We start from the raw sequence: 26,283 nt of genomic DNA on the forward strand, positions 1-26,283 counted from the left end.
TTCAGACTCTTTACAGACGGAATGGAACAAACACAAGACGTAGAAAAGCTCCTGCTCTTCATCTGAGCGTAGCCGTTTAATTTGAGATCGAATAACTTCATTAATAACTCGTCAGGTGTCAGAGTTGGTCCCAATCAGTGATCAATATATCCGTTATCATTAATAGATATTTGCTTCTCTCAGAGGGATGAAAGACGAAAAAACATAAACCTGAAAAATGACCATTTTCTGTGTAGTGCAACTCTTTACATGCAAGCAAAGACGTGATCAAGACCAAAGCCAGAAAGCGTGATGAGGACGAGCACACACACACACACACACACACACACACACACACACACACACACACACACACACACACACACACACACACACACACACACACACACACACACACACACACACACACACACACACACACACACACACACACACACACAGAGACAGAGAGAGAGCACATCCCTGAAGCTCACAGGAAATCAGAAATTATTCGCCCAGGTCGAAATGGATTTTTTTTCTTTCAAAGAGGTCAGAAAATATAGAAAGCAAAAAAAATAAACTGATTCTCGTGTAAAGTCGTAATCAAAACATTGTAAATGCCAACGTTCCTTATTCATTGGTTCTGATTTACACAGAAAAAAAGAAGAAATAAAATATTAAATATCTCAGTAAATACCATGAAACGTGATGATAAGGCTGAAATCTTTCTCCAGTTCGACTGGCCTCACACACACAACGTTCAAATGTAGTCTTCACTTCTTTAGATCTGGGTCCTCACGTCCACGTGGACGGACCGTTTCATCGCACGTCTTCTGGAAGAAAAAGCCCTGATTGTCAGAACAAGTTTGTAAGAATATGGTTGTTGTTTCCCGGCCTTAAAGCTAGTCCCGTCAGCGTCCACATTAGTCCAATCCTGCGTTCAGGAAATCCACCGCCGCTCTTTCCGTCTCGTCCTCTCGGTCACCTCGAGGTGGAGTCGACTGGAGAATTAATGCACAGGAGCCCCAGAGAATGTTCCAAAAGGGCGTGTAAAGCTTTACCGTCATTGTTGGCGCCGTGTGCCGCGGCGCCGTGCCGTGTCAGTTCGTGTCCGAAGCTCTCGTAAGGCCTGACGGACTCTCCAGCTCTCAGCAGCCTCTGGTCCTCAGATGGTCCTCTGGGCCGTGAGGTACTTGAGGGCCGCCGAGCCGTACTTCCTGGACAGGTCCTGGTGGAACTCGTCCTTCAGGGTGTTCAGGCAGTTGCGGTAACTGGAGCTGGAGCGGAACTTGGAGATGTCGAAACTGGGGGCGTGGGGCATGTGGATCATGAAGGCGTTGGGGAGGACCATCAGGTCGAACTCCTGAAAAACGAGAGAATGATGAGACGACAGAACATGAAATGAATACGACTTTTCTCATCTCACGTAGATTTATTGACTCCAACACATCTGAAAGGTTCATTTCTCATCAGCTTCTCCAAACAAACCTGAAGAAGCTCTTTTTATTTGAATTCCCTCATAGTCATAATTTATTATTACCGTTCACTTTCAGGATTATTTTCTGCTTTGTCATAAAAAAAAAGTCACAAGAATGTATCGTAAAGTATGTCATAAAAACAATCATAAAACTTCTGTTTGGTTTTCTCCCAGAGAGAAAATAATAAACCACCCAACAACAACAATGTAGATATCATTTTAAAGAGGTTAGCAGTAACACATTTAATCCTTATCAGAACAAAGACAATTATATTAGTCGTTAAGAGATTTATTCAAAATACTGGATTGTCCGTTTTGGTTTAAAGTTGCCAATATGATTTTAAATATGACTTCAAAGTCAAACATTTCATAAAAACAGAACGGTCTATGGCCGCTGAGTTAACTGACTTCAGAGCTTTTAAATTAACACCATAGTTTCTATTTCAGTCATTAAAAGATAAGATAATGCCGTGTTCACACCAAGCGTCAAGTAACGTCAATGCACCTGATGTGGCTGAATAAGAAATGGTGAAAAAAGCCATCTGTATGGAGACCGGACACACTATGTATAAATGTATGTGTATTAAGCACAGAATGTCTATGGTATTAATAAAAACATTGCTGCCGTATTTATGTCTAAATGACGGTATTTAGAGTCTTGATGGAGAAACTACAATGTTAGCATAGCCTAGCCTACCTATCAATCCAAACTCCATTCAGAAAACAAGCATTTTAACAGTTGTTTGCTTGTCATTTTCTGACAGACCTGATAAAGCATAGATTCAGACTTTTTTACAAATCTGCATTATGTTATTTCAGCATTTTTTGCAGTTTACTACAATTAAATCACAGCAAAACCTGGTGTAGTGTAGGAAACTGACATCCACAAAGCTCACAGTGGAGATTCTGTAAATCCATTGGCTTCAACATATATAAGAGCAATGGTGTCACTGACTGAGATCACAACTAAACAACAGGTTTGTTTAACTCCCTCATTGATTAAGCGCCTGTCCCGTCCACCAGTCGTACCTGTGCATCCAGCTCCAGGACGTGCGACACCTTGTTCCAGCCGAAGCCCACGAAGCGCTGGTCGTACTCGGGACAGTCCCGCCTCACCACCACGTACGGCTCGAAGTCCGGCTCCCACTCCACCTTATAAGGTGTGGTGGCTGTCCGCCATTTGGCATAGTCGGTAGGAGCGTGACCTTTAGGCCACACATGATACCTGGAGGGGCAAGGAGAAAAGATTATTTGATGATATTGTTAGCTGGAACAATGTTTCCCCTGATGCTCGTTGCATTGAGTGGTGTGTTTGTTGGTGTCCAGGTACCTGAAGGTGTAGAGAGTCCCCATGTCCAGCATGGAGAGCAGCTCAGCTTTGGATTTAGGGAAGGACAGACGGTAACGAAGCGTCTCGAACGCTGGAACCACCAGAGCCTTCTTAGTGTGAGCCATGTCCAGCTGCACCACAGTCCTCCTGTAGGGGGGACGCAGGACAGGTGAGACACAGGTGAGACACAGGTGAGACAGAGGTGAGACAGAGGTGAGACACAGGTGAGACAGAGGTGAGACACAGGTGAGACACAGGTGAGACAGAGGTGAGACACAGGTGAGACAGAGGTGAGACACAGGTGAGACAGAGGTGAGACACAGGTGAGACACAGGTGAGACACAGGTGAGACAGAGGTGACAGGCAGCAGACAAAGGCAAGATTAAAAGTGAACTTTTCTGTATTTATCGCTTATTTCATATCAAAAACAAAAAACTTTATTTATCAGTAGGAAAAATAACAGGCTTAGCTAGAATCAACTTGTTTGCAGATGACTGTATTATATTCACCGGAGTCCATTCAACTGAGCATCACTACTGTTATCACTTTTTTAATCTTAACATGTCTGCTGGTTTGAGGTTTCTGGGTTTGTGACTGAAGGAAACAGACCATAACATCCACTCTCTCTACATTATTACCACGGCCTGGTCGTACCTGAGGTAATCGTAGAGACCGTACATCGGCAGGAAGTCCACGTCCGTCAGGAACACGTACGGCGTGTTGGCGTTCTTCAGGGCCACGTTCCTCACCAGGTTGACGGGGTAGAACTGGCCCTCCTTGTAGACGATGTGGTAGCCCACGTTCTTGCGGTTCTTGAGGACCTCGGAGGCCTGAGCGTAGCGGAGGAACTGCTGAGCCTCGGCGTCGGACATGTAGAGCGCCAGGCTGATGGGGCCCTCCCAGTGCTTACAGATGGCCTCCAGCATCTGCAGCCTGAAGAAGGAGCAGATACAGTCACATGTTCATTATTGAGAAATAATATATTCAGTTTACTGTTGACATTATGGTCAAAGAATCAATTAGCAAAACAATCAATCACTTGACTTTTAGCAGTAGCAGGGATGATGGAGAGTAAAATTACTGATATTAGGCAGGAAATAAGAAAAGCAGCAATTGAGTTGAGTAAATGATCTCACTATGAGGTCAATTTAGTAGTTGTAAGACCTTTGGATCATATCATGATCTTCATCAGCAGATGTTTTCCCAGTCGTCATGGAATTGGGGATGTAAGTACTCAGGAAACTCCTGATGAAGTTCATGTGATATGATAGAAAGCTACAATGGACCTAGTCGTTCTCCACTGCTGTTTCCACGGTCTGTTGTTTCTGAAGCTGTGAAGCTGTGAAGTTACTGAAGGGTGGATTGGACGGTTTTGGTGGGGTACCTGTCCATGGAGAGCTGGGCCACCAGCGTGATGTCGGTGTCGTCCTCGGCCGGCGTGTACTCGTACTGCAGGAAGTAGAGGTGAACTCTGTGAACGGTGAGCCGCTCCCGACGGAAGTCGTAACACTGGTCGTCCTCGTCGAGCTCCTCCAGAGCCGCCTGCAGCTGAGGAGACGACACAACGCTGATCAAGGATCTGAAGACGTCTTTCAAACGTCCAAAACAACGAAACATTTCAGTGGTTTCTTTTTAGGAGACTTTTTTCTTTTAGAGAGAAATCCTTCAGATGATCATTTCCAGTTCTTTCCTTCCACTTTGTTGCTTCACACTGAATTATGCTTATTTTTTCACCCTGGACTGTAAGCACAACACAACCAATTATACCAGCTAAATGAATAGGGATCGTTAGCCAGAATAGGCAAATCTGAACACTTCTGCTGCTCAGTTAATAATCACTAGTTATTATCCTGCCAAAAATGACATTTTTTAATTTGGGATCCTTTCTGAAAGTGTTTCTGTGATTATGTTAAAAATGTTTATATGTAATAATAAAAAATGTCGTGGAAATTGAGCATCGGCCAGGCTCCACATTAAAGTGAGATATAACGGTGCAACAGGTCATTAAACTCGCGGATCTGATCAGCAAAAAAGAAAAAAGGGAGCAAATATAACTTTTGGATTCCTGATCACGTCTAATTATTGATCAATGATGATCCATATTGTCAGATACAGATCCCTTTGTTGTTTGATTATAGCAGCTGATCTTACAATGTAACATAATCAGAGATCGGCTACTAGAAAAGCATAAATTATCTCACATTTGACTGAATATTGGAGGATAACGATCGTCAGTAAAACTGTATTTATGTCTCTCACCTGGACGCTCTCTGGACTGGCCTGACTCGGGCAGCCGAACAGCTCTCGTCTCAGCAGGTTCCCGTCGTACTCCAGGAAGGTCAGGTAGAGGTTCCTGAAGAACTCCACGTGTTTGTTCTTCACTCGGAGCTTCTTCGGAGAGTTCCAGTGGATCACCTGCAACCACAGCGTTTACTGCACCGACTCCAGTGTCTCAGTTTGAGAGAGACTTTCTGATTATTATCTGAAGGCCACACGGGGATAATTATTGTTTTAGTTCTGAGTGATATTCTAAACATCAGGACAAATGTTCCTAAAGTGTTAATGTAAAGGATCCTTCTTTAGAAGACAATATGGGAAACTGGTTTACCCTCAAACTAGATATTATGCAGATGGGATATCCATTTTTAGAAAACATGGGGAAACTCTTGAGGTTTTGATCATCAGACGCTTTACAGAGAAAATAACCAATATGTTGATTTTTTACGCGTTTTTAAATTGGCATGATGAGGATTTTAAATTTTCCCTAAATCCACTTTCTCGGGTGGTTTATGTATTTTAGAAACATTTTTCTGTGTTATTTTTGTAGGAATTCTTTTAACATCAATAAATCAAATCCCCCAAAAATGGTATCTGTGACGCCAAACAAATCATGTCATTTGGGCCGAATTAAACTAAAAACAGCCACGTTCATAATGTGGCCAACTGATGAAAGTATTGCAATATATTTATATATTACAAACTGGGTGACATTCCCTGAAAAAAGAAGATTTTTCTCCACTGAATACATGGAATTATGCATAAAAATCCTGAAAAATAAGATGTTAGTATTCAGCCAAAGACTCCACACTGATGAACCCTGAGAACAATTCAATTCTGGATGATTGACTGACGTGGATAAATGTATAAATGTGTATATATATATATATATATATATATATATATCTCTATAAACGTGAGCGTACCTTGAGGTCGGACACCTCGGTGTAGCACTGCTCGGAGCGAGTGTGATCGGACAGCTGGACGTTCCAGAAGCAGGGCAGCTGGTGCACCAGGACGGGGTTCTGCTTTATGAAGGCGTTGAAGATGTCCTGCACACAGAGAGAGGACAGACCACAGCTCAGACAGCAGCTCCACTGGTTCTACTGGTGACCTCCGCATGTGGACTGTCGGGGACACTACAGGTTTCCAGAAGTGATGAGTCACCGCGTGATGACTCATCACTTCTTTCTAAGAGAGAGGAGCCTCGACGTCTCTCTGGTTCCATGGCAACCTCAGCTTTTATTTGTGCAGCGGGTTGTTTGCAGAGGCCGACTCCCCGGGTGCAGAAACTAAAGATGTAACGAAGGTCGCTGGTCGAAGCTCCACAAACACACGGAGATCTGATGTGTGACTGTAAACAGGCCGAGAGCAAAGAAACATCTCGTTTTCATAACGAACAGTTCAGATGAAACTGATGCAGTCGTCCTTTAGGAGCAAACATTTTAGATCATTCCTGATTTAAAAGAAGACGGTATTACATCCAGACAGGGTGGCAGTCTGGTTGTTGTCCGTTACACAAAGGTTTCATTAATTACTACATTCTTAATTATATCTTTTTTTTAACCGGTTAAAAGGTTTCCTTTTAAATTGTGCTGGAGTTTCAAAGGTTGGATGTCATATGCTTTGAAACAGATTTGGGTTTTTTGTTATATAAATCAAATTGAATTAAATGTATATACATTTAAAGCACTCTATGTTGTAACTGACAGTGTTGTTATAAGAGGTGTTTGTTTCTGTTCATTTCTTGCAGTTAGTGAGCGTTTCAGTTCATTTTTGACTTTGGAAATCATCGGCTGATAAAATTATCTTTGAGATAAGATTGTTTTGTCAGACTTTTTTGAAATCTATACTGTTATCTTATCCTTTTCTTATCTTCAATAAATAATCTATTATTATATATCTTCTTAACTTTTTTCTCTGATACTAGTGCTGGTGTTGGATGAAAGTAGGTTGATGAGAAATATGTATCTGGGATAAAGTAAATATTGGTTCTTGGTCTAAAGCAACGGTTTAGTGAGGCTTTATTTATAATCAAAAGTATGAATATTGGTTTGTGTGGATTTAAAAAGGGCAGGTGGATGACCAAATATGGACTAAACCTTAATTTCAATTAATCTAGATAAAAATAAAAGTACATTTTGTAAATATATGGATGATGAACAAAGATTGAGATGTCACTTTAAATGTAAAACAACTTATTTGGAGAAAGCCTGGGATCGTTTTTCCTTTTACTAAGTTTTTTTCTCCAAATCCTCTATAAATGCAAGAACTGGATATGTATGAAACATCTTTATGCATGTATGGATTTGAAAATGTATACAAAATATAAAAGAGCAGGTGATGTATATATAAAAAGGAATATGGTGCTGAATTATGTTGTATATATATTGTTTTTACTTTATTTCTCCACATGCTTTGTACATGTAAGACCTGAATATGTATGAAAAACACTGGTGTCTTGTAATTTATGCAAAAATAAAAGAGCAGTTAATGGATTTCGATGAACTTGTATTTCTGAATCTCTCGGCTGTTAGAAACTAAATGAGAGTGTTTTGTGTTTTTTGCAGCTTCAGTGTCTCAGACAAACTGCCGGAGACAGTTGGCTCATGAGAACGTTCAGCCATTAAAACAAATCCATCACTTTTACTGAGACAACTCTCGCAGAGAACGACGGCGTTTATGTTTCCCGTTGTGAAAAGTTGACATCTGTCCGACACTCACACACACACTGAGATCTCTGGAAACCACGGGACAGATTTCCTGCTGAGTCATGATCACCAGAACATTGTCTTTTCTTTTTTTTTTAATCACAAATCACAAATCTGCCTCCGAGGGCTTTACAATCTGTGCAGCGTACGACGTCCTCTGTCCGAAGCCTCACAGAAGAACAGGGAAACAAAAAAATACCTTAACGGCAAAGAAAGAGGCAGAAACCTCAGGGTTTGTTTCGTGACGCATCTTTTACGATAATAATTGTTTACACACAATTTTTCTGGACACAAGAATAAATATGTTTGAACAAATGAGATGATTTTTGTGCAATTTTGGTGCCACTGGTTCAGATTATGTGTTCATGTTGTTGTTTTATGACACATGAAGAAGACAGAACAGCACACAGTCTTTTCTAAATATTCCATGATGTATCTGATTTGCTAAATCAAAGATTTATCAGACAAAAGAAGTACAATAGAGACCACATGAATCTTGAAAGATGTAAATTGTACTGTTTCTTTATGATTTTATATATTTTTTTAATCCCAGTGTCATTTTAGGACTACAATAATCAATTAAACGGTTATTTGTGGCGGAGATGAACTTGACGGTGACCCCTGACCTTTGCTCCAGTGCCACTGTGGTCCACAAACCTGTTAAATGTTTGAGTGTGAAAGTCTGTAAGGGCTTGAAATGATGTAAATACTAATGGGACGGCTCTTTGCTGCAACATATCACGTTACCATGACAACGACACAACATGTTATGTACAATTGTGGGTCATTATTTTATATTTTTTACTCCCTTATTTGAACCTCTTCCAGACTCTTTCCTCACAAGATGAGAGGTGATTTCAAATGATCTATTCACTCGTTATATGAAAATATGAAATATAATGTTTAATATCATCTTTGCTTCCATTCCTCTGATTTCAGTTTTATGTTCCATCTTTAATCCTTAATGTTTCTGAATAAATGTAATACACCGGGCTGAACAGCCATGTTTCGTCCTCTTTGTTTACATTTTTTATGTGTTTAACGTCACTACGCTATGAATTATGGGTAATTCCCTCAGGCAAAGTCTGCAGAGATGATGATGACGGACAGAACTAAACCCTCACAGAGTTTGTTGTCACATGCATTAAAGTCTGTGAGATAGGAGTTTAGGATTGGTCCTAACATTCAGGTTTCCTCTTCCTCAAACACATAAAACATTTCCCAGCATCCTTAGCGTGATGAAGGTGTCCCTTACCTGATCAGCCAGCGATGTACTGAGCATGCTCATCAGCTCCCTCTCGGCCGTCAGACGCCACATCTGCTCCCATCCGATCCGCCGCAGTCGCTCCAAGTAGAGAAGGATGACGCCTGGAAGAAAAGCAGGAAGTGACTGATAACGCGTCTCACAGATCTCAGGTCAGCTGGTTTCCGTCCAGTTAAACCAGTCCTTACCTGTGTTGAAGCCGCGTCCCAGTGCGGGCCAGGGTTTGTGGTTCTTCCACAGGTTCCCCAGGTACCAGTCGCTCTGGTTCTCCACCAGGCCGATCACCTGTTTATCTGGAACAACAACAGCACTGATAAGTTATTCAGTTATAAAAACGTTTCCTTCAGTTTCACAAAAAGAAGTCCTAAAATGAGCAACAATCTGGAAAAATACTGTATCATATTTTCTGTAAATGATTGTGGCCTATTTTTGACCTAAACTCTTAAATGCATCATGTAATTAAAAATGTAAGACAAACATTTGGCGACATAAATCAGATTTCTCCATTTTTGCACAACTGATCCTCACTTTACTCAAAAACCTTTCAAATATTTGACATGTTCTGTTTAAAAGAACATTGAAAAACAGAAGGTCTCACCGGTGAACTTCCTGAAGATGCCCCAGAGCTCGGCGATGTCGGTGGCGAAGGTGATGTCCGTGTCCAGGACGATGACCTTGGACAGGTCGGCGGGCAAAGCTTTGGTTAGCGTCAGCTTCATCAAGCCGTAAATACCTGAGTAGTGTTTGTTTGGTATCCACGACACCTCGGACTGAAACGACAAGAACACGAGAACATCTTCAGGTTCCATCTCTGCGTTTCTTAACAAACCATCCTTTTGTTTTCACTCCTCCGCCGGCTGACAGAGTTCATTATACGCGAGCAGCGTTCGGTGTGTGGGCTCACACAAAGACACATTCAGCAGAATTTTGGCAAAGCGTCAACGCGTGTGTGTGTTTGTGCAAATAGTGTCTTTTTTAATGAATTCTCTTGATTCACAGTAATTGGATGTGCATAAGTGCATCATCTGCAAATATAATCGGCTTAAGAGTCTCGTCTGTTTCTCCACAGTTTAGTGCAAGTTAATGGAAACCGAAGAGAGAGGCTGCAGGTCGGAGAGTCTGACGGCACAAAGGGCTCATTGTTCAGGACACACACACACACACACACACACACACACACACACACACACACACACACACACACACACACACACACACACACACACACACACACACACACACACACACACACACACACACACACACCTTACAGTCGCATCACTCTCAGGAGAACATTCATCAAGTTGATGTTAAAATAAATGATTTGCTGTTTTTTCTGCTGAAGTGTCACTTGACTACTTGACTTTGGGAGTAAAGTGTTTCAACAGCTCGTCCAACTCAATTACAGATTGTTGCTGTCAAGTGAAAACCTTCTTACCCCCCCCGGTGATTGTCATGTTTACATTGACAGCAACATTAAGGTTGATGCACGGCTCTATACCTGTCACCACACACTGTACAAGGTTAATGGATACAAGGTTTCTCTGGAGCATTTATCTACTGTTGTTGGGTAGGAACCTTGTGTATCAGATTTAACCTTGCAGTGTATTTTTAATAATCTGCTGACAGCTTCATACTTTTTCTCTAAAGTTAAATGTGACCTCAGCTCACTTTTGTTAGAGGGCTTCTATTCTTCAATCCGTCTTTCTGAGTTCAGCGTTGGATACATGAATGAATTAAAGCGTTTTCCTCAGTCACTAGACTCTGTGTTGGATATTCGTGCTACCCAGAGGATGAATCCCTTTTGCTTTGGCACCGCCATCAGGTTCCACATTCTACACCAAGTAGGCTTTGTGCTGATTGCCGATCTGATTGTATACCGACGAGTAACGATTGTTTTTTCCTAAATTGATATTAAGACTATTTTTACCCTAACCCTTCTTAAAATATATTTATTTAATCCGAATTAAATTCTTACGTCAATTAATATAAAAATAAAATAAAATAAATGATCTAATAATAAACAATAACTTTACTAAAGCGAAGGTTGTTTTTGAATAATACAAATATTTAACTGATCATTGATTAAATGGAGATCGGTCACATTTAATCAACATCTGATCTTAACAACAGCTTAATAAGGTCAGTATCGATGCTAATCTCAGACTGTAAATAGGAAGTGGCGGTAGTCATGGTGACGTCACCCATCGGTTAGTGGAATAGGTTTTCTGAAGCCTCAACCTCGGCATTTTGGCCGTCGCCATCTTGCTTTTTTGACTTTTTGCAACCTGAAGTGACACAAGAGGCTGGAAATAAGTACAACTGAACCCTGAATAAAAACAATTAAGGTGACCAAAATGTTACTAATAACGAAAACACAGACTCCCAGACTGGACAACGCTGTAGTAGAGACCTGTCAATCAGTGTGTAGCCCCGCCCTAAAGCATCCCCTGCTTTATGGTCTGTTTGACTCTAAATGGAGCATCATTTACTAAATGAACATCATGCTGTATTGAAGAAGACTTGAAACTAGAGATTGAGACCATAAACTCATGTTTACAATGTTTACTGAGGGAATAAATCAAGAGAGAAGTAGAGTCATTTTCTCATAGACTTCTATACAACCAGAGGAGTCGCCCCCTGGTGGACAGGAGAGAGAATGCAGCTTTAAGACACTTAATAATATTACATATAAGTGACAGAAAAGTTCATCCAAACTGTTCCACCCTGCATTTATTGGACTGTGTTACATGTGCTGTAAGGTGTTTCTAATATTCTGTCCAACATTTTAACACAAATAGGTGTGGACACAATATAAGAAATATTAGATAAATATCTATATATAAACTTTTGATGCTACGTATTATAATCTGACCTACAGGATCTTCATTTTAAATTCATCTCGTCAGTCTAAATGGAGGCCAAACTGGAGATCGACCCTCCGTCACATCCCGTTAAACAGTCCTCTGATCTGCCTTAATGTAACGCACCGCGTGACAGACACATGAAGACGCGCTGTGACCTTCTGTTTCAGCATTAGTGATGCGTCTGAACCCAGCTCTTCTCTCATTGATGTCTCTCGCTCTTTGAAGCCGCGTTAAAGCCGAATCCCGTCGGTTAAAGGAGGATTTAAAAATACGTCTGACTGCTGCTGCTGCTTCGGAGGATTCTCTTTGATGCATCTGACTTTGTCTCACCTTGTCCTGTAAGAGTCCTGACAGAGTCCTAAAAGAGTCCTAACAGAGTCCTAACAGAGTCCTAACAGAGTCCTAATAGAGTCCTAACAGAGTCCTGACAGAACAGAGTGACAGAGTCCTAATAGAGTCCTAACAGAGTCCTGTAAGAGTCCTAACAGAGTCCTGTAAGAGTCCTAACAGAGTCCTAACAGAGTCCTGACAGAGTCCTGTAAGAGTCCTAACAGAGTCCTAACAGAGTCCTAACAGAGTCCTAACAGAGTCCTGACAGAGTCCTGTAAGAGTCCTGACAGAGTCCTAACAGAGTCCTAACAGAGTCCTAACAGAGTCCTGTAAGAGTCCTGACAGAGTCCTGACAGACAGAGTCCTGACCTAGACAGAGTCCTAAGAGTCCAGAGTCCTAACAGAGTCCTAACAGAGTCCTAACAGAGTCCTAACAGAGTCCTGGCAGAACGGAGATACGTGGACTTTGTGTACCTTGAGTTCATCTGCATCGTAGAAGCTGACTTGCACAGACGGGACCATCCAGGACTGAAACAGGGCGCTCAGGATCCGATGGGCTACGGTGTCGGTGATAAAGTGAAAGTGGAGAGGATTCCTCCTGAGGAATGGGAAGAAAAAAAGAGACGTCAAGGTCGAGAGAAAAGGGGAGATTATGTTCCACTGACATGACTTTTGTTTTTCACAATAAAAGCTCATCTGTTTGGCAGATTTAGGCTGCTCTGGACTAAAAGCATCGGCAGCTAAAGCCGCCTTAAACCACCTCAGACCATCGACCAGCTTTACTTGTTGCTTTTTAACAAACACATCAGTTTGATCTGGATCTAAAAACAGGCTGCATGACCTTTAAACCAACGAGAACCAGTCTGTCCGGGACGGAGACGGACAGAGTGAAGCCTCACAGCGACATTCAGCTTCACTCTGCTACAATAGGAAGCACTCAGAGTTTCATTAGCAAGTTAAATCAGTTTAACATAAAAAAATAACATTCCATTCACTCTCAAACTAATCAAATCAAAGAGGCGGGGGTCAAATATAGGAGAAAAACCCTCCACTACATGGATGTTAAATCTTTAAGAGCATCTATAAAAAGGAACAAATCCACGAGAGCAGAGATTACTGAGGTCAGGAGAAATCCAGAGAACACTGCGACCTTCTTAACATATCAATCTGGAGAGTTTAAACATGAAAATAATCAGAAATAGGACAGATGTGTCTTCACTGTTGCACATTTAAAAATGTAATAAAGAAAACATTATTCGATCCTGAAATAATTTCTTCTAGGGCGGCGTCTTATGGACGTTGTACGCAAAGAAAATAACAACAAAAAGAAAAGATAATAGCCGGGGGAGGCTGTATTCAGAGAATAAACTCAGAATATCAATAAAGTCTTGAGTTTATGATAAAATATATTCTCTGAGATGAATAAATCATTACATTTTAGAAAATTCTCTGAGTAAAAATCATCAGATCGACCTCATCCCACAAAAAACACTGATGATTTATTAAAAAGAATAAATTATATCTGTATCTATTACTGATTTTGAGAAATGATAAAACGCTTTTTATTTTCATCCACCACTCCCTGTTATTTTCCTGGACTTTCTATTTCTATGATTTTGTTTTATTGTTTTTTTAATTACGTACTTATTTAAGTAATTAAGTATTTATCGTGTCAGCTGTGTCCAAACGAGAGTAAGAGTTTTATTTGATCTAAATATGTCACTTTAATCTGTGAATCTCTGAATATGACTCCCCTCCCCCGGCTCCATATAATTATTATTTATTTTTTACCTGTAAATCATCTCACGTAAACATTCAAAAATACAGATACTTTATAATTTGACACTTTTCCTGGATTGGTAGAATATGATGAGTTTTTTATGATTTAAAGTGCTGCATAAAATGTTTTACTTTAAAATCTTGTCTTCATTTTTTTTTTATCCAAGTTTGCTACTATTCAACGACTTCAAGGCCTGTTAAAAAAATCCAGGTTATAGCCACGTCCACTTCAGCCTCAAAGAGAGGAGGACGAAGCTGAAGAAGAGAGAGAGAAAGGGGGAGGAGTCAGTGGACTCACCTGTGAAAGAGGACGGACTTGACCAGCGTGACGACGTCTCTGCTGGCGTTGTGACCGGCACAAACGCACGCTACATGGATCAGCTGTGGAGACAGCAGACAGGAAGTTCAACACCTTCACACGCTCACACATCCTGTCTCTGAATCAGGTCCTGTTTTAGCAAAATGTCGTGAAAAACACCTGAACACAACAATCAACACCTTAGTTTATTTTTTGCTTCTGTGAATAAATAAAAGAAAAAGCTCCAGCTTCGGAGCGGTTCACCCTGAGAACGTCACTCCACCGAGGACATTCACTCTCCTCCTCTGATGGGAAATTTCACATTTAGCCCCGACCACAAATGTCTGATTTCACCTCGCTCGCTGTTCAGCAGCACAAGTCTTTGAAAAGTTCAGAGCTCAAAGGCTGGAGAAGAACTTCAAAGAGAGAGTGTGCTCGCTCCCATTTCAGTCCCCGTCAACTCCGCTCCTCGCTCCTTCATCGATTAGTCAGTATGAAGAGCTGTGATTGGCTGAGGAGCGCTGGTGTGTTTACAGGAAATAAGACACACAAACCTTCTATTGGAAGCTTTTATCGATCATAATAATGTGTGGCGTCGCCTTCGTTTGGAAACAGTGGTGATGCACAGGAGAGCTGTGACCTTTAGTGACCTCTGGCAGTGACCAGCAGTGACCAGCACTGATAGGTGGCGCTACGGTGGCCTGCAGGTGACAAACTTATAAAGCTCACCTCTTGGCTTTCTTTCGTCTTACATTCTACCGTTCTACCGTTAACCGTCACAGTGTGAATAAAGTTTTCCTGACGATCGTTATCCTCCAATATTCAGTAAAACATGAGATCAGGACTTCATTTATGCTTCTCTAGTCTCTGATCTCTGATAATGTTACATTGTAAACAACCAATCTGTGTTTAAACCAACAGGAGAGCTAGTAACGTTAGCAGCACCGCTAACGGCTAACAGGAGGAGAGCTAGTAACGTTAGCAGCACCGCTAACGGCTAACAGGAGGAGAGCTAGTAACGTTAGCAGCACCGCTAACGACTAACAGGAGGAGAGCTAGTAACGTTAGCAGCACCGCTAACGGCTAACAGGAGGAGAGCTAGTAACAGTAGCAGCACCACTAACGACTAACAGGAGGAGAGCTAGTAACGTTAGCAGCACCGCTGACGGCTAACAGGAGGAGAGCTAGTAACGTTAGCAGTTGTGTATTATTGTTGTGTATTATGTTTGTGTATAATTGTTGTGTATTATGTTTATGTATAATTGTTGTGTATTGTTGTTGTGTATTATGTATTATTGTTGTGTATTATGTTTATGTATAATTGTTGTGTATTGTTGTTGTGTATTGTTGTTGTGTATTACGTTTATGTATAATTGTTGTGTATTATGTTTATGTATAATTGTTGTGTATTGTTGTTGTGTATTATGTTTATGTATAATTGTTGTGTATTGTTGTTATGTATAATTGTTGTGTATTGTTGTTGTGTATTATGTTTATGTATAATTGTTGTGTATAATTGTTGTGTATTATGTTTATGTATAATTGTTGTGTATTATGTTTATGTATAATTGTTGTGTATTATGTTTATGTATAATTGTTGTGTTTATGTATAATTGTTGTGTATTATGTTTATGTATAATTGTTGTGTATTGTTGTTGTGTATTATGTTTATGTAGAATTGTTGTGTATTGTTGTTGTGTATTATGTTTATGTATAATTGTTGTGTATTTGTTTATGTGACCTCACACTTCTGGACGGTGGGCGATCGAGGACACTCCGTGTGGTTGTTCTTCTCCTCGGCCGTGTTGTCCCCGTATCGGGCCCCGTGTCCGCCGAGGCCCCCCACTGCTGGTTGCCATAGTTACCGTGGCGGTGGCCGGCGGCGCCTTGCGTATTGGCTGAGCTGCAGCCGGATCCGCCGGTTCTCTTCCTCCACCTCTCGAACCCGCGACTCCAGCACGGCCCGCTCCAGGACCTGGGACGCCGGGGTGTCGGCGAGGCACGGAGCGAGGAGGAGGGAGCGGCCGTCTGCGGAGGGAATCAAACACACGGACTCATTAATAAATACTAAACCTTCATCTGCATAAAGTCGCATGAAGTCACTGAACCATTGCAGATGTTTTCATCAACATGAACATCTGGAGTTTCATGTCAGCATATCGATGACGGCGTCTGCTGACAGGAAGAGTAAACCCGACCTCCAGGTGTCAAATCACCACTTCACAAACCTCGAGGTGACATCACACGCTGTCATGTTTTTCTGGTTTCACTCTGCAGAGAGTTTGTGAAAGACGCGTTCTCTTGAACCTAACACTCCAAACGAGCTCGTCACACTTCTTCTTCTTCTTCTTCTCCTTCTTCTCCTCTTTCCTCCCCTTCCTGCAGCCCTCGCTCTCTTTCTGACAGACTGGGGTGTGAACATTCCCACAGTGAGTTTGTTACTGAAGACACTTTACGTGCTCGCTGAGATGAATGTGTTTTGAATAAAGTGGACGTGCAGCAGAGCTCTTTGACTCAGAGCGTCAGAAAATATATATTAACATCAACAGGAGCATTAAAAAACAGCTGACCGCAACTAGTGAACTGATTGTTAACAACTGTTTTAATGAGCACATAAACCAAAACAGAACAATATTATTGTCATGTTCTGTGTCAACTGTGTGACTGTCTTTGTGTTTTAGAAATAAATACATATAATAGAAGCATTTAACTACTTTAAATGCCTTAAAATTTGTAGAAAAATCTTCTAGTTTAAGGATTAAAGACATCGAATAACAGGTTTAAAGATGTGGAAGTCTCATAGACTTCATAGAGACAAGATTTTTGTGCAATAAAGGGAATAAATACAGTGCTGATTCCTGTACTTATTCCATTTACGTAACATTGCGAAAATCAGGCAAATCCTGTCTCAAAGTGATGCAGAAAAACTAGTTCATGCATTTGTTACCTCTAGACTAGATTACTGTAACTCCTTATTATCAGGCTGCTCTAATAGGTCTCTTAGATCTTTACAGTTGATCCAGAATGCTGCAGCACGTGTTCTAACAAAAACTAAGAAAAGAGATCATATTACTCCAGTATTAGCTTCTCTGCACTGGCTCCCTGTTAAATCAAGAATAGAATTTAAAATTCTTTTACTTACCTACAAAGCTCTAACTGGTCAGGCACCGTCTTATCTTAAGGAACTTATAGTTCCATATTACCCAACTAGAGAGCTGCGCTCAATCAATGCAGGGTTACTTGTGGTTCCTAGAGTATATAAAAGTAGGATGGGAGCCAGAGCCTTCAGTTATCAGGCTCCTCTTCTGTGGAACCAGGTTCCAGTTTCAGTCCGGGGGCAGACACACTCACCACTTTCAAGAGCAGGCTTAAGACCTTCCTTTTTGATAGCGCTTATAGTTAGGGCTGGTTCAGGTTTATAGTTAGGGCTGGTTCAGGTTGGCCTTGGTCCAGCCCCTAGATATGCTGCTATATGCCTAGACAGGGGGACTACCTAGGATACGCTGAGCTCACCACTCTCCTCCTCTCTCCCTCCTTCTTTATGTATTAATCTCCTATTTATGCACATTACTGATTTTGCTTCTTCCCCGGAGTTCTTGTGCTTTCTCGCCTCGCAGGTTCCCAGGAGTCGGGGTTATATTTGGACTGTCATCGTGCCACCGACTGAGGCCCTGCTGACACCCACTACTACTACCACTATCATTATTAGTCACATTACTATTATTATTGCCTGTACTATTACGCTTATTGACTTGCTTCTACCCTGGAGTCTTTGTGCTTTCTCGCTTCGCAGGCTTCTATAAATCGTGGCTGTACCTGGACCGTGGATGTGCATCCTGCTACGGCCCTGCTGACACCGACTGCTACCACCATTATTATTATTACTAGTCACATTACTATTACTATTACCTGTACCATTAAGCATTTTAGCTTTACTTCCACCCTGAAGCCCTTTTGCTTTCTCGCTCTGCAGGTTTCCATGAATCGTTGTGGTACCTGGACCGTAGTCGTGCCTCCTGCTGTGAGCCGACTGACACCCACTGCTACTTCCATTATTATTATTAGTCACATTACTATCCCTATTTTCATGGCTATAATTCTACTGTAATAATTGCTGCTGTTATTATAAGTAGTCTTATTATATGAATCATTTATGTCATATACATTGAATGTGTTGTATCTCTGTTATGCTGTTCATTCTGTACACATGACATCTATTGCATTCTGTCCATTGGGAGAAGGATCCCTCCTCTGTCGTTCTCCCATAGGTTTCTTCCTTTAAATCCCTGTTAAAGGGGTTTTTAGGAAAGTTTTTCCTGTTTGCTAAAGATGTGAGGGAAGGACAGAGGATGCCACATGTGCACAGATTGTAAAGCCCTCTGAGGCAAATTCGTAATTTGTGATTCTGGGAATAAAAAATAAACTGAATTGAATTGAATTGTTTTGTATTTTTATAATCTAAAGAGAGCCAGAGAGATATTTTTCTTGGTTGGTGGAGACCAAAACCAGAGCTAAAAGAGATTCTTCACCCACACAAACACAATGAATCATCATGATGCTTTGTGACTGATAAATGTGGAAATAAGAAACTTTAAAAATGTCATATGTGAATGTTGTTGTTTTCTGGTGAACAAGTGGCCCAAAAGATAAAATGATTGCAGGTTGAAGCTTTTTCAATCATAAAACCCTCAGAGATAAATAGCGTTAAACAGAGCCGCTTCAGTTTGAGGCTCTTGTGTAACACGTCGAGTTCATTTCCTGCGATGTTCCTTCTGACTAACAACCATCAACACAACAGAGCAGTTAGGGTTTGATTTCCGTCGCCTCATCTTTAACCACAAAGAAAATGTTTTCTTCTGATTATTTTAATTTGCAAAAACATTAATGCATCACAGACAAAAACACCCATCCGCCGCTGAAAATAGTCCCAATAAAGTCACTATTTCCTCCTGTTTGTTTGATAAAAACTACAATGAGCACATTTTTCTTCTTCTCATCCATCTCTCTATGTCTATATCTTTATCATCGCCTATTATTTTTTCTTCTTCTTCTTCTTCTTCTTCTTCACTTTCTCTGTCTGACCCTGTCGGAGCAGCAGCTGGCCCACAGCTGAAGTGAGGCATGCTGGGAATGTTCACACCCTAATCTGAGGGCGAGAGGAGAAGACGGCGACGAGGAAGGAAAGACGCTGCTTCTGAGTCTGGATCGCCTGTCTGATTTATATACATATATGTATATATATATATATATATATATATGCTTTTCATTATTTATTTTTCTACCATTTGTGTTGTATATTGTATATAGTGTTGTGTAAATGTACAACTGTTACAGATGCATTTACATGCATGCAGAAAATGATTGTTGAAGCTGGCTGAGATGGAACTATTTATACTGTTTAGTGGTTAAATTTACTGAAATGCATTTTATAAACTCATTCAAAAAAGTATTTAAATGTTTTAACTAGAAAGTAGCTGTAGGGGAGTAGAAATGTAAAGTGAGGATTCAAGAACCTCAGAATTGCACAACTATAAATGTACTTTGTTACTCTGCACCACTGTGTACAGTATATATATATACTATATATATATATATAATACAGTAATGTGTAAGACATTTGAATTATGATACTGGCATCATAAACCTAATTTTACAACAGTGTGTTTACTGTATAGATCCTGTTACTGTGTTGTGTGTATACTGTACTATGGTCAAGCCAAAAAAAGCTATTCTGAAATGGAGAGGAGGGATAGAGTGACCAAAACCTGTTTCACTGCTAACCTTCACTGTGTGTGTGTGTGTGTGTGTGTGTGTGTGTGTGTGTGTGTGTGTGTGTGTGTGTGTGTGTGTGTGTGTGTTTTGTTATAAAAGCTCTTCCAGGAAACGTTGTGCTAAAGAAATTCTCCGAGCTGCTGCAATCCGAACACAAAGTGCTGACTGCGTCCTCTTCAGAATGAATCAGAACATAATCTCCCCGTGTTTAAAAATTAAAGATAATAGTCGGATCGAAGAGGAATCGAGCCGAGTCGTAAATAGAGAGTCTGGTAATTGATGTTTTCTGGCTGGTTGGATTCCTGAGACACTCTCCGACCCAAACCAGAACCCACGGCTCCAGGCTTTCAGTAACAATCAGACTCTGACCTTTTCCAACAAGGCTTCCATGAAAACGACACAGCGAGGTTAAATAATGAGTTATCGCCGGGCAGAACTCGTTTCACCACTCTAACAGGCTCTAGACTCTAACGAGCTCTAGACTCTAACGAGCTCTAGACTCTAACAGGCTCTAGACTCTAACGAGCTCTAGACTCTAACAGGCTCTAGACTCTAACAGGCTCTAGACTCTAACAGGCTCTAGACTCTAAGACTAGACTCTAACAGGCTCTAGACTCTAACAGGCTCTAGACTCTAACGAGCTCTAGACTCTAACAGGCTCTAGACTCTAACAGGCTCTAGACTCTAACAGGCTCTAGACTCTAACAGCTCTAGACTCTAGACTCTAACTCTAAGGCTCTAGACTCTAGAGCTCTAGACTCTAACGAGCTCTAGACTCTAACGAGCTCTAGACTCTAACAGGCTCTAGACTCTAACAGGCTCTAGACTCTAACAGGCTCTAGACTCTAACGAGCTCTAGACTCTAACGAGCTCTAGACTCTAACAGGCTCTAGACTCTAACGAGCTCTAGACTCTAACAGGCTCTAGACTCTAGCTCTAGACTCTAACAGGCTCTAGACTCTAACAGGCTCTAGACTCTCTAGACTCTAAGGCTCTAGACTCTAACAGGCTCTAGACTCTAACAGCTCTAGACTCTAGGCTCTAGGCTCTAGACTCTAACTAAGGCTCTAGACTCTAACAGGCTCTAGACTCTAACGAGCTCTAGACTCTAAGCTCTAGACTCTAACGAGCTCTAGACTCTAACAGGCTCTAGACTCTAACGAGCTCTAGACTCTAACAGGCTCTAGACTCTAACAGAGCTCTAGACTCTAACAGGCTCTAGACTCTAACGAGCTCTAGACTCTAACGAGCTCTAGACTCTAACAGGCTCTAGACTCTAACGAGCTCTAGACTCTAACAGGCTCTAGACTCTAACGAGCTCTAGACTCTAACAGGCTCTAGACTCTAAGGCTCTAGACTCTAGAGCTCTAGACTCTAACAGGCTCTAGACTCTAACAGGCTCTAGACTCTAACAGGCTCTAGACTCTAACAGGCTCTAGACTCTAACAGGCTCTAGACTCTAACAGGCTCTAGCTCTAGCTCTAGACTCTAACAGGCTCTAGCTCTAGACTCTAGACTCTAAGGCTCTAGAGGCTCTAGACTCGAGCTCTAGACTCTAACAGGCTCTAGACTCTAACGAGCTCTAGACTCTAACAGGCTCTAGACTCTAGAGGCTCTAGACTCTAACAGGCTCTAGACTCTAACAGGCTCTAGACTCTAACAGGCTCTAGACTCTAACAGGCTCTAGACTCTAACGAGCTCTAGACTCTAACGAGCTCTAGACTCTAACGAGCTCTCGGGTCTTGTACTCACTCTCCAGGTTTCCGGCCAGCAGGTAGAGCCAGGTGAGCAGGACCACGGCCGTGAGCGACGCCACCAGCAGCTTCAGGCGGCCGCGGCACAGCAGGTTCATGATGGGACGGCGGCTCTGGGGGGGGGAGGGAGGGGGAGGGAAGGGGGGGGGGGAGGGTTCAGGTCGGGCTCAGTCCTTTGTCGGGTTCCTGCAGCATCCTTTCATCTGGAGAAAGAGGAGAAGATGGAGTCAAAACAGATTCAACTTTACTCACAAACAACGTGTCCTTAGAGTTGAAATCAGTTTCTAGTGCAGAGTTCTTAAGCAGGTCTGCAGGTCCAGTATGAGTTGGTCTTTGAAGGATCAATGAGTTTGAGTTTTCCTAAAAAAACAATGTATAGACTCATACAATCATCACTATGACCCACTAGAAGTGTGTGTTGCTGCGTGGATCTTATTTAGTTGTTGAGTTGAGGACATTTCTGGGCGCCAACATAACGTAGAAACGTAGCAACCAAGTTTCAGATGGTAAACACTCATCAGAGGGGAAATAGTGGACAAAACGCCAAAGAAACCGCAAACACAGAGATGTGAAACACCAAGAGCAGTTCCAGGACGAGAGTGATCTGTGGTTTGAATGTCATGTTTACAATCCACAACCGACAAATCCTCCTCCTTTGAAAGGTCCCAAATTTAAGACCCGATCTGAAACAGACCTGTGGTAAACCGACCCGGACCTGACGAAGCAGAAATGATCTTTTTTTTATATATAAATCCAAAAGAGACCAGAAGAGGGTCAGATCTGATCCAGATGGACCCAAAGATAATTAGACCTTAGACACTGAAAAGGAGCAGAGTGAACTGAAACATTTATTATCAACTGTAAGAGGAGCAGAAGTACGTTGGTCAATGTTTAGTCAGATACAAGTTAGTCTCAAGTCTTTGTACTCAAGTTTCTACTCGACTGCCAAGTCAAGACAGAAAAGTCTAGAGTCAAGTACAAAGTCAAGATAAACAAGTTCCAAGTTGGTGAATTAACAGCTTTAAAGTTGGTTGAATCAGGAAATGATTCTTTATTTTGGAGATCTTCTGCCCCTAGTGGCCAAAAAGGACCAGTGCGGCTTTAATCACCATGTAAGGGACGATAACTGTTTTCATTGTGCCTTAAATAACACAGCAAACTTGTATCTCTAAATGGTTATTTCAATGAAACTACAAACATTTAGTTCAAACTGATCATTCTGGATCAGTTTATTGAGTCTTTGAATCACTTTTTCCTTTTTCTCAGTTTGTTTGTCCACCTGATGAAGATGGTATTTGATCTCTGTTGACATAAAATATTGAAAATGAGTATAAATAAATGTCCATTTTCTAATAATAAAGCTGCGGCTCAGTTTGTAACGAGTGATGATGTTTATTTAAACACACTCCAGCTTCAGGCCGGCGGTGGTTTGTCTGTTCAGAGGATCCAATGACTCTGAATGTTTTCAGTGTAATGAGGCTGAACCGAAGGTCGGAGTCAATAATCATCAGATTTTTCTAACTTTGTAAACATGTAGAACCTGAACAGGAGAACCCGTCGGCCCGTCTCTAGCTGTGTGTGTTGAACCCGATCAGAGCGGGAGGTCTTTTGTTTCACAATGGATTCATTAATCCCTCTTTAATGAGAGACGCCCGGAGGAAACGAGGCCGACAGGAAACAGAGCAGGAGGGAAACTTTAAGCTGAATCCAAACCCACGAAAACATGTTTCATCTGTTTCTGCCTGATAAAAAACAACGCTGACTCATTTCAGTCTGAGAAAACAGCAGCTGAAGTGGAAGAAAACTCAGGATTAATGGTGGATTCAACAAACTGTAACATGATGGAGGTTTTAAACCACAATACTAATAATGTCCTGCTGAAATTCTCTGATATTTCTTATGTAAAATGTAAGAAATTACATAAGAAACACAATAAATTTAATTACGGAAACAAGAGATTTTGGGGTAAATTTTGTCCGATTGAAAATGTAATATTTATTCGTCCTTTTATGTCACTACTGAAATATCTTTCTTCCATTTTAGATTTATAGTTAGTTTTTGAAACCTTGGAAAAACTGGTCCATTTATTAGCTGTACTGAAGTTTTCAATCACATCACATGATCTTCATCAGCAGACATAGTTCACTCTGTTTGCAAATTTCCATTTTTCTGAGCACTTTTAGAACTTTATGGGCTAAATGTTGAGATTCAAAGCTCATTCTGGATTCTTCTGCTGATGAAGATCATGTGAAACAAACCTCGTGGTGAGATTATCTGTCACAAACAATTAACTATTGATATACAATTAATTAATTATCTAACAAAATAAAAAACTGATTGTTTACATTTCTCGGTAAATGTTAATTCTACGAGTCGATTGACTCTCATTTTACAGAAAATAGTGATTCATGAGACAGTTCTTTGAGTTTATTTGTGTTAAACTGCTGCGTTAAACCAAAGTAAAGAGTTTATTTATTATTTATTTATGACAAGAATCTTTATTGGTCATGTCTGTTGACTTGAAAATGTAGAGCAAGTTGGTAAATGTCACATTTTTGTCTGCTTTACATTATGAGGTTCTTTTTACTAACATTTTTACATGTTGTGTGAAGGACGAATATCTAAATATTATTTTTGTTCAAATGATTTGATTTCTGTTTTCAATAAAACAAAAAGTAAAAACCTTGTGAGAGGAAGCACTCTCACTGAGACACAGTGTGAACTTTAGATAAAGTGAGTTTCTTTAAGAGCCGTTTGGAGGACGAAGTGAAGATAACTCAGAGAAAAAAAAAAAAAAGAAGAGAACGAGACAAAAACAGAGGCGACCTTCAGAGTTCAGATAAAAAGACGGATAAAAGGACGGAGAGGTGAAACTTCATCTCAGCTTTCTGTCTCTCCAAAAACAAAAAAACAAGTCAAACTAAATCAAGAACAAAACAGAGCCGGTGACTTTAAAGAGTCGGGTTTCTACAGAAACAAAACTCTCTAACACGTCGGTCATCGTCTGCAGAGTAAATATTACTTCTTACTATCGATCCACAGAGAGGAGGCGTTGTCAGTCTCCGTATGTCTGTCAGGATGCTTTATACCATCAACGTTCTTTTCTCTGCAGCTGAATCAGCTTCATGTTCAAACACAGCAGCTTCCACCTTAATGTGACCTCTAACTGACCTTCAACAAACAATAAGAAAAGGTCATCATCAACCTCAGATCTTCATCCACTGGTCTCGTTCCACCCTCCAACATTACGATGAGTTAATTCCTGCAGAACGTATTTAGACACCCAATAGCATCAATAATAGTTGGAGTGAATATTTCCACCTGTTTACCTTGCTATCAGAGACCCAAAGCTGTTTTCTATGCCCTCTGCATTGACACAAGACTCCATTGACAAAAACATTGATTTCACCTCTCAGAACACAGGAGTTCCTCGTCTACATCAGTTAGTTTGTCATGATATTGTGTGACTTTGATGAATCTTAACAAACACTTTAAAACACAAAAGTCACACAATAACAAACACAAACTAATCAGTGGAGGCCGCAGTAGACCAGAAACTCCTGTGTTCTGTGAGGTTGAATTACAGTTTTTGTCAATGGAGTCTGGTGCATAGAGAGCGTAGATAACAGTTTCAGTTCTCTAACAGCAATGCAAAGAGGTACAAATATTCTAAATATAGCGTTCATTTAAAACCGATATTGATTCTTTCAGGTGTCTAAATGCGTCCACAGCAGAACATTGTTTTTGCTAGCTTTCAAACATATCAAATCTGTTTCATAAAGTCCAGACTGAACGTTGAGACTCAAAACAAACAGGTGATTCACGATTCAATACTTTAAGACAACCTGCATCACCTGTTTTACAAAGTCAGTCAGGGATCCAAAAAGTAAACTAAAGGGAATCTGACCCACAACCAGAAAACACAGGAAGCTGCTCTCTGACTGATCAGTCTTTCTATACAGTGAGCAATATATTTAGTTATGATGCAGCCTGATAATGAATCAGTTATGAGTGTTTCTTTGTAAACAAATTATAATCTGTCACAATTATGATATTTGACCTTAATTATGTGAATAAACAAGTTAAAGAAATAAAAATCACACCTTTTAAATGTTTAAAATGCATTAAAACCTTTTTGTGACGTTAAAGACAAATTATTGATCTTTAAAGTCTAAAGTTTATTCTGTTGTTCTGCAGCCAGAAACCGACAGAGTGATGAATAGCAACATATTCATAAAAACTAAATGTAACTTGTAGTTGACGACAACACGACGAGGTAGAAGAGCAGTTTGTGATTAGAGACGATTTTCTGCCGTAAAACGAGGATCGAAGAGAGTGCAGGAAAAGAAACACTCTCTGTTCGAGGTTTAAGCTTTCTGAGTGCACGGAGATGATTTATGAGTTAATTAGAGAGGTTGATGTATGCGCTGCGTGTCGTTAAGAGC

General features: G+C 40.8%; 1 protein-coding gene and 1 long non-coding RNA gene across 2 annotated transcripts in view; both read right to left on the reverse strand.

The window, feature by feature from the left end:
• Window positions 1–447: 447 nt before the first annotated feature.
• large2 (LARGE xylosyl- and glucuronyltransferase 2) lies at window positions 448–21,936 on the reverse strand. Its single transcript, XM_054615907.1, is given in 15 exon segments — window positions 448–1,342; window positions 2,486–2,681; window positions 2,787–2,933; window positions 3,441–3,719; window positions 4,171–4,334; window positions 5,046–5,201; window positions 5,990–6,115; window positions 9,030–9,142; window positions 9,227–9,331; window positions 9,637–9,808; window positions 12,710–12,833; window positions 14,313–14,395; window positions 16,054–16,127; window positions 16,130–16,340; window positions 21,814–21,936. Coding segments are annotated over 15 exon segments (2,271 nt in total). The 3' UTR covers window positions 448–1,144.
• Window positions 21,937–21,980: 44 nt separating this feature from the next.
• Window positions 21,981–26,283, reverse strand: part of LOC129108309 (uncharacterized) — a 49,510-nt gene continuing 45,207 nt past the window's right edge. The window contains exon 3 of the long non-coding RNA XR_008531920.1: window positions 21,981–22,041. This is a non-coding gene — a long non-coding RNA (uncharacterized LOC129108309). The remainder of the gene's footprint in view (window positions 22,042–26,283) is intronic.

The sequence above is a fragment of the Anoplopoma fimbria genome, chromosome 2 (genome assembly GCF_027596085.1).
Source record: "Anoplopoma fimbria isolate UVic2021 breed Golden Eagle Sablefish chromosome 2, Afim_UVic_2022, whole genome shotgun sequence".
Classification (NCBI taxonomy): Eukaryota; Metazoa; Chordata; class Actinopteri; order Perciformes; family Anoplopomatidae; genus Anoplopoma; species Anoplopoma fimbria.